Source organism: Ailuropoda melanoleuca, chromosome 7, assembly GCF_002007445.2.
Source record: "Ailuropoda melanoleuca isolate Jingjing chromosome 7, ASM200744v2, whole genome shotgun sequence".
NCBI lineage: Eukaryota > Metazoa > Chordata > Mammalia > Carnivora > Ursidae > Ailuropoda > Ailuropoda melanoleuca.
The window spans coordinates 75,064,210-75,077,471 of record NC_048224.1 but is presented as its reverse complement, the minus strand read 5'-3'; the positions used below and the strand labels follow the sequence as shown (position 1 = coordinate 75,077,471).

The window sequence follows — 13,262 nt, the reverse complement described above, 5'->3', positions numbered from 1 at the left end:
ATTCTTCTCTACCTATCTCTTTTCTGAGGTTGCCCTTTAATCTCCATGTGATGTTAACTGGCCAAGGACTTTTTACCTCAATTTTTCTGGCCAGAAAGTTTTTCTATCAGAGTAAAAAATGGGGAATTCAGCCCATGCTGACCACGTGCTTCATGTTTTGATACCTCTCTAAAAACCTGGCTGCATTTTTCAGTCTTTAGAACACTCACATAGCTGTTCTCTGTATAATATGCAGAATTTTAAGTGGTTATTGTGGGACTATCACTTTCTTAGGAGCTTGCCTATCCAAGCAAGTATCAGAAACCCTCTAAAGTGATTTTTTTAATGATTTTATTTATTTTATTTTATTTTATTTTATTTATTTATTGAGAGAGCGAGCACAGCAGGGGGAGGAGCAGCAGGACAGGGAGAAGCAGACTCCCCACTGAGCAGGGAGCCCAATGATGTAGGGTTTGATCCCAGGACTCTGAGATCATGACCTGAGCCAAAGGCAGACACTTTTTTTTAATAATAATTTTTTATTATGTTATGTTAGTCACCATACAGTACATCCCTAGTTTTTGAAGGCAGACGCTTAACCAAATGAGCCACCCGGGTGGCCCTCCAAAGTGATTTTGAATTTTGGAGGCTGTTCTATACATTTTCTATCAGTTAGGTCTTTATCACAATATAATAAACTGATAAAGAATCATTATGCTATCTTTTTCTTGAATGGAGGACAAAACACAAAGCTTAATATTGAAAAATTTAGCAATAGAGATGAACAGCTTGCCATAAGAGACTACAGGATAATTAGGAAACGTCCAATAACAATTATAAAATATCAAAACTTTAAAATCTGTTTTGCAAGCTTATGTCAAGAAGCCACTGTACGTATAAGACTTTATAATCTTGTAGATACTGAATAACCCCATCAAATAGAGCTCCACAATACACTTAACTCACAGCAAATTTTTCTATACTAGACAAAGTTACAGTGAAAAATTCTGTTGTTTTACAGATTTCTTCCAAATCTAACGACTTGATTAGTAATCACCTCCTTTTACTTAATGTTTACTTAAAATGACTAAGTGCAAAATATTCACTGACAAGTTATATAGCTCAAAACCAGACATTTCACAGAAAGAAAATTAACTAATATTCTAATGGTCAACAAGTCAAAATCACACAGGACAGGCTGCATAGTATATATAGTATATATAGTTATTTTGGGAGGAATTAATTTATATTATTTCAGAGCCCAGATGTTGACATGTTATCTACATTAAGCCCAGAATCACAGAGAATACCAAGTGATGATTACACTTACCGGAAGCTCCATATAATGTGCATCAATGAATATAAATACATTATTATATAACAATTAATAATTCTAGCTTCATTTATGATTTAAGCCAAATGTCAACTAATTATTATATCCTAAACACCATAAAAATTTCACTGCAACTGCCTACCCCTTTAACTCATAGGAAGTGACTCTGACTCCTACTTTACCCAACAAAATTGAAACTATCATGTGTGAACCCCTTCAGCTTTTTTCCTTGTCATAACACAATCTCATCTCCATTTGCATCCTTTCCTCTTTCCCTTCATTCTCTGAATTTCTAGAAAACAACTTCAATGTCAAAAACTTTTATAGATGCCTGTCCTGATAGTAATTCTACTTTTAATATTTACAAATTGAGAAAATACATATACACCCATTAATTTACATTCTATTTCCATTAATAACAAGGGGCTCAGGGGGCAACTGGTTGGCAGGGTCAGTCGAGCATCCAACTCTTGGTTTCAATTCAGGTCGTTATCTCAGGATCATGACACTGAGCCCTGAAGGTTCCACAACCAGTGAAGACTTGGCTCGGGACTCTCTCCCTCTGCCTCTACCCCACCCCCCGCCAAAAATAAATAAATCTTAAAAAAAAAAAAAAAAAACACAAGGGGCTCAGTAGGCTATGCCCATAGGCTGCGAACTTTCAAAACTTAATAAAACACCTTTTCAGGCAATGCCCAAAATTTAGAGGTATTTTCTTTTAAAACTTCTGACTTTAATATAGGTACTCTATTGTCTACATTAGGATGCTAGGAATACATTCTGTATCACATGAGTATTTGCGTATAGACCACAGTGATACAGGGTTACTACTCATTTTCACTTTTGTTATAAAAGACTATGATGAGAAAGAGCCATATGACAAATTACTAAGTTTGCAAAGTGGTTCAAGACAATGCTTGCTCCTTTCCAAATAAGAGAATTATATAACTTGTTTATATTTAGTCCTTTTCCTTTTTCCTGCCAGGAAGCTCCCATCAATTCTAAATTTTCACTATAGCAATCATATTGGATTTGTAGTTTGCATATCTGTGGTTTTTTTAAATTTCTATCTTACTTATGCATCACTGATTTGATTCACTTAATATCATTCTGGCAGTGCTTAAAGAAAGCCATTTCAAATATTTTAGGCCAAGCCTAAGAAGTACAAAAGGAGGCAGAATGCATATTAATCCAAAAATCTAAATTACAGAAACATTCCCGTGCAAAGCCAACAAATGACGAACTAGGACCCAAACCAAATAAAAGGACCCATGGAAGAAAAAGTGCTGTATAAGCACAAATTCATTTCCAGGGATAGTAAAATTAAGTGATATGGACAAAAGATGGTAACAAAGTATTTTCACTTTGACATAAAAATGACAGCATTATTGTCATTTAATATTATTATGATTATTTTAAAATCACTGAGAACAGAAAAATTTTAGTACCCCGTTTTTCATAACACAATGTTCACACTGATAAAACAGTAAGTTTTTTGCTCTTCCATGCAAGACATGTACTTCTTCAGAATTAAAAATACTTTGACTTTCACTGCGTAATTTTCTCTCAACCCCAAACAATTCGGGATGTCACAGCTCCTAGTGTGATTTAAATAAAACTCATATTTCCCAGCCAGGTGTACTGCACATTAAAAACTAATTCATATATGTGAATGCAATATCTCGCCTAAATAAGTCTTCATTTTGAAAGTTAAAAAACAGGAAGAATGTGATAAATCATATTAAATAATTGATTTTGCAAACTTCAGACACTCACTACTGTACTGACCTTCTTTGCCTATTGTAAAGGACAAGCAAAAGTAAAAACTAAAACTGAATTAATTTCGACCACATGTAATTTTATACCATTTTCCTTTTAAATCTTTATTCTTTCCAAATTCTAATTTGAACAATAATGGTCATTTGTTCATTATGTATTTCAAAATTTGAGATTTCAAATACCACATTAAGCAATATGGTTTTATAAAATTTATTTTTTCAGGATTATGTCAACAAAAGCCATGGCTTTAATAATAGAAAATATTCTAAAGAATTTTAGAAGTTCATGAAAGGAAAAGAGTTAAAAAGAGAAAAAGTACCTCTGAAACAAAATGAAACGTGTAGTAACAGCTGAGTTCCAAAAAACAGAGACAACTTTTAAACCACATTGAAGAAAGGTTATCGCTATATATTATATTGTACATTTCACATAGAATTCACATAAAACTTTCCATAGAATTTATAATAAGATAGTTATTACTACCTTGTATCCAGGTCCTAACTGATGAATTGCAAATATCTGCGCAGGGTTGAGAGCTTCACTGAATACATACACGGCACCAAGTTGACCACAGAACACCCTATTTGCATCAGCAGTTTCTGAAGATCCGAGAAAGCACTTGTCATAGCTCTATTTTTAAAAAGTCATAAAAAAATCAATGTATTATTGGGTAATGATAAAATATTTAAGGATACCTGCCTTCACTATCATGAATACCTTAAGATATAACAACGATAACAGAAGCAAGCATCACTTAACGCTTTATGGAGTATTTAAATAATAAAGGCCAGCTAAAGATTTTTAGAAAAAGTAAATCAGTTAAATATTTTGTATCTATAGAAAGCAGAACAAACAATAATCACCTATTCAATAATCATTTAACAACTTCAGAAATGTTATACTTAAAGGCAAAAGAGCTTATAATTTTATTTACAAAAGTAAAACTAATTTTAAAACTCTAATAATTTAACAAATGTCCAGATAGAGAGTGATTCATCTGAATTAGAGAATGACTATTCTAAATTCTAATTTTAAACATATAAGACCTAATTTTTTAAACTATCTAATTTCATCACCAGGAATATATATTCCTCTATTTCTCCACACTAAGTCAAGGACACGATGAGACTCACTTCCCTCTATTCCATGAATAGGAATTATGCAGAACCAAATAAATAATGATCACCAAAGTCTGCCGCCTAAAGCAGATGGTGTGGTGCTCTCCATCTGGAGAGCTCAAGACCTAAGAAGCCACACTTACCAAGACCCTTCCCATCTCTGCTTCTTAAAATCTCACCAAATAGTAGGGCCCAGTTTCCTTCCCCCATCCTCACAGGTTATTCCACACCTTAGCACTAATAAGCAAGACATTAAATATGTATGGTATCCCTTTGGTGCCTCAACAGAATGACAAAATATTTGTGAATGAATTATGAAGACAGAAACTCCTCATTAAATACCCAATCTGTAATTAAAACTATAGGAACTGAAGAATTTACTGCATAATGTTATGTGTTCATATGTGTTATTGCCCAGAACTCTAGGCCTCTCCATTTTTTGGTGTACTATTGCAAATAATTCAAAAATCTAAGTCTTTCCTTCCTTCCTTCCTTTTTAAATATAACTATAGAGTTTGTGACAGTCAACAAAGTCTCTTGGGTTTCTTCCACTCTATAGTAAAAACTCTCCCCTTTGAAAGGCAGATATGAAGCAGAATTTCATCTGTGTATTCTAATTCTGACAAAATCATTCTCAAAAATTTACTGACTCTGGCCCAACTATGAATTTCTAGGGCAGAAAAAGCAAACTTGTCCTATAAATGAACAGACAGTAAATATTTCAACCTTTGCAAGCCACATATGGTTTCTGTCATACAATTTTTTTTTATTTTTGTTTGTTTGTCTGGATCTTTAAAAAAAGTAAAACCTCTAAAAATGAAAAACAAACAAACAAAGATTCTTAGCTCTCAGATCATGCAGAAAAGGGTCAAGGTTCAGATACGGTCTGCAGGGGGTACTCTTCCAACACATGACCAGGGAAAAAGCTATGGACTGTGCACACAGTACTATTTAGAAGAATACCAGAGAGAACAAGAAGAGACCCTGCTGTTGAGTAAATTAAAGTCTGGAGAGATACGGATAATACTGAGAAGTGAATTTTATTAAAAAGAGACAAGTTTTTCTAAAAACCAGGTGTGCTGGAATGCTCGTATATTATTGGGTTTGGAAGTACTTTGGGCACTAGAAAACATCTTTTACTTTAGTTCTAGCAAGCCAGGATAATGGCAAGGGAAAGCCCAGAAGAGAGCTCTTGAGGTTTTAACTCTAGATATTCTCTATCCAGAATCCAACTGTGTTACCTCCTTCACTGCTAACAGGCTAGTCAAAACTAGGATTATGTTTGTTATTATCACAATAAGTCATTCAACAGATCTCCCTGCTTCTGTCATTTTTTCTTTCAGAATATTCTCAATACTGCAGCCTGACTGATATTTTTAAAATATGAACCAGCATTACATCACTTGTCTGCTCACAACCTTCCAAAGATTTTTATATTGGGTAAGATGGGAAAGCCCAGGTACTGTGTTTGCACATAAGGCCCTGCATGATTTCACCCCCTGCTGCCTACCTAACCTTCTCTCTTAACATTATTCTGTCCATTCCTCCCTCTGTTCTAGACAAACTGATTGTTTTGTTCAATTAACTTTTCAGTTCTGCCTCAAAGTCTCTGCTTTCACTGCTTCTAGCAAATGGGATATTTCTCCAAAATACCCACATGACTTGCTCCCTCAACTCTTCTCACTAAGATCATCTCATACCATCCGGCTTCCCCCTCCCCTACACCTATAGTTTCTATACCTATTCCCACTACATTTTTTCCCACAGCATTTATCACTATTTATCTAGTAAATAATAGTGACTATATGTTATACTTATTCACTTTGTTTAAAGTCTTCCTTTCACATCCAAATAAGGTGCAAGACACAGTCTTTACTGCTTGAAATTCTGGAAAGAACAGAATACTACATGGATGTTTTTGACCTAATACTTAATTTCTTTCACCAATTTTCCTTTTTTTTAACCACTAGTTATCTATTTTAGCAACTTAATCATACTAAATTTAAGACCTAAAAATTCACTTAAGAGAAAAAAACTTTCAAAGTACAACTATTAAGTTTCTACCAAACTATTTTATTATACAATTCATGCTATGAACAATGATAGATCACACATTCAAATACATTAAAGCAGATTGAAAAAAAAAACTTACATCATTTGTGTTAACATGCCAAGCCATATCACCATAGGATACCAGCTGTCCATTAACATAACACCGAATTTCACTGTTCCTCCATCGATTATAAATGTGGACAATGCTGATCATGTACCACTTAAATAAATACAAATTTAAAGACCTTAATATGTCATGTTAACTTATTGTCTAAAAAAGCAGTCATAACATTCATAACACACTACAAGAAATGCTTGAAAGGATAAAAACAATTACACATTACTTTTCAAGCTCCCCCTCTTATTTCTCATTTTGCAGATCAAAGAAGTGACTCATAAAGAATAAGTCTGTGATGAAGGCAGACCTAGAATGCCTTGAACACTGGAATGATACTCCTTCTACTATACCAAGATCCAAATATTATGGAAATACAATATATTTATGTTCATTCATTTAATAACATGTATATTCTGCCAGGCACCGCAAATACCCAGGTTTGACCGGACAGAGCACAGGTCCAGCTCTCCTGAAATTCATGGTATAATGAAAGAGACAGAGATTAGACAAGTAAAGATATATAAAATGACAAATAATGAAGATCACTATGAAGGAAAAAATAAAACCAGTGTAAACTGAGAAAGAATAACCTAGGATTCTACTTTGGATTGCACGGTCAGAAAAGACCTGTCAGAAGAACAACATTTTAACACTTATAATAAAATTTAGGTCATCTCAATCCCACAATTTAGATTTATTAGGTCCAAGAATAATTATATATTTTTGACTTGATAATGTGTGAATACACATTAAGAATTAAGGAATGAGTTTATATTGAGTTCTAACTTTATAGTTACTAGGGCCAATCAAAAGCATTTTAAGGGTGTATTTTGATATAGAATGGTTTAAGTTCTGTAACAATTTGTGGATCCAACCCTTACTGTTCTGAAAGCTAATAACCTAAGGATAAGAATACAGAAATATTTTTCTAAAATATAAAAAACTCAAAAAATTTACAGATACTTGAACAAGTATGCCTTCAGTGGTTAAGGAGGGAAAATTAGACTTAGTTTCCCCCTCCAAAAATAAAAATATATAATACAAATTTTGTTTCCCAAATTACTTAAAAGTGCTATGCAATTATTTCATATAGCACATTTTGAAAAACATAAAGCTATAGTAAAAATTCTCAACCACTAAAATATTAGTTATTTCAAGGTGTCTGAAAAACTTGGAACAAAATTCAATTTCATTCATTTTGATTTAGGAAATAAAAATAGTGCACTCAACAACTCATGGAAGACAATAACAGAAACAACATTGTTCCTTAATTATAAAAATAAGATGTCAGGTCAAACTATCTAATCCCTAAAACACAGGTCTTTTTTAAAGTTGTTTCATTTTAGGTAATCTTTAATTATTGCAAACTAAATATTCCACTTGATCAGAAAGCAACATATATATTTGTCCTGATTAAAAGCAGAAGAAAATCTATAAAGTCAGTCATTTAACAACTCATTTTTCTAAATACTACAAAATTATCAAGAAGAAGCCATAAAAATGGAGCTTCAAATAAATTCAAGAAAAATCTTAGAGTTTACATGCACAAGAATTCAAATTTACCTGTATTACCCTCACTGAGTTTGAAAATTTTCCACCCGAATGCCATCTAGGTAACACGGGGAAATACAGTCTTTATATTTTGGAGTAAAATTTTTAGAAATTTCAAATTTCTAAATAGAATACACAAAAATAAATGTCTATAGATAGAAGAGGATTTCCTGCTATCCAAAGACAAGTTAAATAATATTAGATGTACTATTATAGTTACTGACATACCTAATATAGAAAAGCACCTTTTAACAAATATTTATTGATTCTTTCTCCTGTGTACCAGATAATTTACTGTGCTGGGCTGGAAAGTACAAACTTTAAATTCATAGAGATACAAACTGAGTTCCGAGGTTACCAGCTCTATGGCTTCTGGAAAATTATTTAGCCTGTTTGAACATATTTCCATGTCTAAAAAAGGAGGAATAATAATGCCTATTTTGTGGAGTGACTGTGAATATTATAGATAATAGACAATGTATGAAAACTATAAAGAATAATTCCTAATATATATTTGGCACCAATAAATAAGATAGCATTAACTCAATATCTATTTTTTTAATCCATTATTTCCCCGGATGAGATTTTTTTTCCTACTAGTATTGACATTATTTACTCCTCAGAGTCATTCATTCATTCAAATAATTTACTGAGTGTCTATTTCATACCAAGTATCCCCCAGACTGTGGGCATACAAAGATAACAAACACACCCTTAAGGAGGTTTCGCCAGAAAAATAAACATGGGAACAATTATAAAACCATGACAAATATCTAAATCACAGATATGGGAGCCAGAGAAGTAATGACTAACTGAGGGCAGAGGGAAAAGAAAGACAAATGGAAAAGGAAGGCTAACAGAGAAGTCACTGAAAAGAGTAAAATGAAACTTAAGACTTAGCTTGAAGAATAATACAAACTGTTGCATTAACATGAGGGAAAGAAACATTCCAGGAAGAAGAATCCTAATATTTTACATAACAGCACAGAAGCCTGACAAAACTTTTCTCCGTGTTTAGATTTAGCTGCAATAACAAAGACCAGCTTGTAAAGAGAAGTACAGGACACCTTTAGTAAGTGGCCTTTGTTTTTGCAAATGTGGTATCACTAGGAATTTTGAGCAGGAAAGTGAAATGATCATCTTCATAGTTTATGAAAATAACTGGCAATAGTGAGTAGACGGGATAGTTAGGCAAATGTGGTTAAAGATAAAGCTGAAAACTACAGCAAAGGTTCAGGTAAGAGAACTATAAAAGTCTAAATTAAAACAAAGGCATTGGTAATTTAAAAGAAGGCGGATAGGGACTAATTAACAGAACTGATTGGAAGTGATAATAGAGAAAACAGGAGTGTAAGATGGTTTCCAATTTTTCACTTAAATTGGTTGTGGTACTATTAACTTGAGATAATTAATACAGTTAGCCACTTAATTAGCCAGATAATAAGATGTAGGGTAACAATGAGAGTTTGCTTTTGGTCATACACTGATATTTGATAAAACTGATGAATGAATGCATAGTTAAATGAATGAACTGATCTCAGTGAAGGTCATATAGTTACAGGAAAATTAATTTTTCTATTCGCTTTCCTTGGTACATCAATATATCCTTTATATATAATAGGCAAGTGTCTTTTCAATTCCAAAGAGCCCAATCTTTGACTTGGTATTTTTGACTTATATTTTAAAAGAAATGGGAGGAAAGTTGGAAACTTTTAACTGAGTTACTATACTATATGATAGTATATACAACTACTGAGGTCTGCATTTAATGAAGACTCAAAAATAGATCTATAAAAGAAGGAACAAGAAAAAAACCTGTAGTAAAAATTCATAGGAAAATATAACATGATATTTATACAAATATCAATAGCAGCTAACACATTGAGCCCTTACTACATATTGGGTAATATGTTAACCGTTTACATACATTACCACAAGGTCAAATATCTGGTAAGTGGTACAGGTAAGAAAGCAAAAGTTTTAATATAAACATTTCTTTCTGAAAGGCTAGTTTAATACCTTACTCAAGGATAACAATTTGGCTAGGGCATCTTCTGGAAAAATAAGAAAGAAAAAAAAGAGAATATTTATCTTGAATAATGAAAGAGTAAAATAAAATACTTATAGTTTTCAAGGTTTATGAGAATTTTTACAGGTTTTTCAAAACTTCTATCACTCTATGGCCTTGCTCTGACCAAAACTCCTTAGAATCAATGTATATAGAGCTGTTACAAATGGGAATGTATCTCTCATAAGGAAATAGTGCAAAGACAAAAAGAGAGAGAGAACAAATGGGTTAAATTGCTTTTTATTGGTTAATGACAATTTTATTTGATTCTTAACTTCACCCTAACTTTCCTTATTTATATTCTTTAAACCACTGTTATCTAAACTTATGTATAGAAAAAAATTACCTAGAGTATTTGTTAAAAACATACTAACATGAAAATTATAATTCTAAGAATCTGTATTTATAACAAGTTCCCACTGAAATTCAAAATAATTTGGCAAACTCTCCTGGGTGTCATCTCAAATCTAATAAATCAGAATTTCTGGAGGATAGACAAGTGAAATTGTATGAACATAACTGGGATTTGTATCAAGAAAAAAAGAAGCTCCACTGTATGGTGACTAATATAGCAAAATAAAAATTATTTGAAAAAAAAAAGAAAAAAGAACCTCCAATCTAATGTATACATTTATTTAGAATCATTGCTTTTTAAGTGATTTTCCAACTGCATATTAATGAATAATTGTTACACTGATATTCTTTAATAAAAATAGTTATTACTTTGCTTAAACATAAAGCAAACATTTTTATTAGACTCAGGTAAAATTTTTAAATGTATATTTGAAAACCCCAACGTAAATCATGTTTTCTTCAGTATGTGGCAAAACATACATGGGATCATAAGCAAACAAGAAAACGAACAAAAAGAAGAAAAAGAAATGATATTCCCTCTGTCATATGTGGGCTTATCATCTCTGTTATGATTGTTCCTTTGGATAAATATTCCTGTGGATAAAAGTCAGAGTATGGCCTAAAGAAGGTGGACAATCTCACTATCATATATCCAAATAAGACCCTTGAACCTGGAAGGGGTAACTAGCCTTAAACATGTGGAAATGGGAACGCCTATGTTTTTGTATTTTGTTTTTTAAAATTCTGGACTTTCAGATGGTTAGTTACTCTAACACGAAGATGAAGTCCATTATAATATTATATATATATAAAATATATAATGGAACATCTCCCTAGAAAAACCCCAGGTGACAGTGAGTGAATTATATCTTATAAATCTAATTATACAGTTACACATTTCTCTGTATTTTCTCATTATTTTTTATGTTTAGATTAGAGCAGACTTTTAAAAACACATTTCAACATGGTCTCTGAATATCCGTATTCTACTGAGTATTAAGCAGAGGTACATTTAATAGGCCAAAACATTAACTGTAGAGCAACACCCTCTCCTTGAAGCCAGCATTATTGAAAAAGCAGAAATCAGTGTAACCTTCAATCTCAGTAAACAAGATTCAGGAGTACTAGGATTAGCTAAAACACCCTCAAGAAAAGTCTCACTGTATTACCAAATCTGGAGGTTTAACACTTGACCTTTTGAAAGAGCCAGTTATCTATAAATCCATAGTGCATGACATGTACACATATACAAACTACTGTGAAGTCTGAATCTCCAGTCTAAAAACTGGTTCTATCATCTAAAACAAATGAGGTTAGAGGAAGAAAAGAGAAGAACAAGTAAAGGAGGAGGAGGGAAAAGGGAAGAAGAAGGGGAAATTTAGGGGAAGATGAAAAGGATGAACAAAAGAGGAATTAGAAGTAAGGGAGGGACAAGAGAATATTGAGGAGGAGAAAAGGAAAGGAAGAGGAACGACAAGATAGAACTGTAATTAAAGCAAAATTTCTGCAAATGTTTTTCAAACATAATTCCTCAGAACCATAATTAAAGTAACACAAAGTTCATATACAAGTCTGCCTTTGAATAAACTTTGAATTAATAATGTAATTGTTAAAATTATTTAATATTGTTCTCATAAACATGCTAAAAATTGAAGATACTGCATTACTTCTATGTAACATATAGCAAATTTATATATTACATAAATTATTATATATAATGACATATCATACAAAATTATGTATCATATATACCCAAATTTTAGGATCAGAATAAAGATACAAAAATGTGTCAGTAGTTAGGATTCTAAGTAACTATATTTTCCATTAAACTTGTGTAAAACACTTTCTCAAAAAGCATAAAATCTCTCTTAATGCTTATGGATAATGCCCTAATTCTCTACAAATCCAAAAATTAACTTAGTTTTGCAGTGTACATTACTGTGCTAAAACAACCACATAAAAAAAGCTGGTATGCTTTTGATTTTAAAAGCTTATCACATAGTAACAACCTACATTACTTGGCCTTTATTGTCGTGACTACCCTTCTTCCTCCTGCCACATGGAAAATGTCCTTGACATACTGCCCTACAAGAAGCACTGACTACAACAAGTCCCAAGCCTTCTTTCTCACTTTGTAATGGTAACATCTCATTTATTTTACACCATTAGAAAATAAATTGCTCAATAGAAATTGGCTATCCAGATAAATACAACCTACTCTTTCAGGAAACAAAAGGGTTCTTTTTGGTTGTTAAAGCATATTTTATTCATTTATCCAGCATATATTATTAGCAGTCCACCAAGTTCAAAACTCTGTGGCAGGTATATAGGGAATAAAAAGATGAACCCAACACACAGCTTACTTTCAATAGTTATAAATAATGTACATATAAATGAGTAATAAAGGTTTAAAAGAAAGAATTGCTATAAGAAATACTGAAATAATATGCTATGAAAGAGATTATATCGGAGAACAAGGAAAATCAAGGAAAGATTCCATGGAAATGGTGTTATATGGAATGGAACCTAACAATAAGGTGGGATTTGAAGACCTACAGCCATAAGTGAGGAGACATAAATGTTTTCACGCCAGAAATTGAACATCTGAAAAGGAAAAGATAAAAAGTGAAATATGCACAGTTCAGTTTTGAGAGAATAAAGGATATAAGCAAAAAGCTGAAAATGAAATCCAAATCATGAAGGACTAGGCTAAAAATGTTAATTTATTCTAGTTTGTGAGAAGCAAATGACTGGTTTGAGCTGTGGAAAAATGTGATCAAGAATATTGAGAGGAAGAAACAAAGGATCCAAGATGAAGAGGGAACAATATGAAGAATTTAAGCAGCAAATAAGGAATTTTTTTAAGACATATATTACAGAGATACAAAGTATAGGAGTAGAAAATTGCAC

The 13,262-nt window shown here is 32.3% G+C and overlaps 1 protein-coding gene across 5 annotated transcripts in view; it reads right to left on the bottom strand.

Moving 5' to 3' along the window:
* Positions 1-13,262, bottom strand: part of NBEA (neurobeachin) — a 651,237-nt gene that overhangs the window by 556,508 nt on the left and 81,467 nt on the right. For all 5 annotated transcript variants that reach the window (XM_034665060.1, XM_034665062.1, XM_034665064.1 and 2 more), the window contains exons 7-8: positions 6,362-6,481; positions 3,575-3,721 (exon numbers count right to left, since the gene is read on the bottom strand). In XM_034665060.1, the coding sequence (XP_034520951.1) occupies positions 3,575-3,721; positions 6,362-6,481 (267 nt within the window). The remainder of the gene's footprint in view (positions 1-3,574; positions 3,722-6,361; positions 6,482-13,262) is intronic.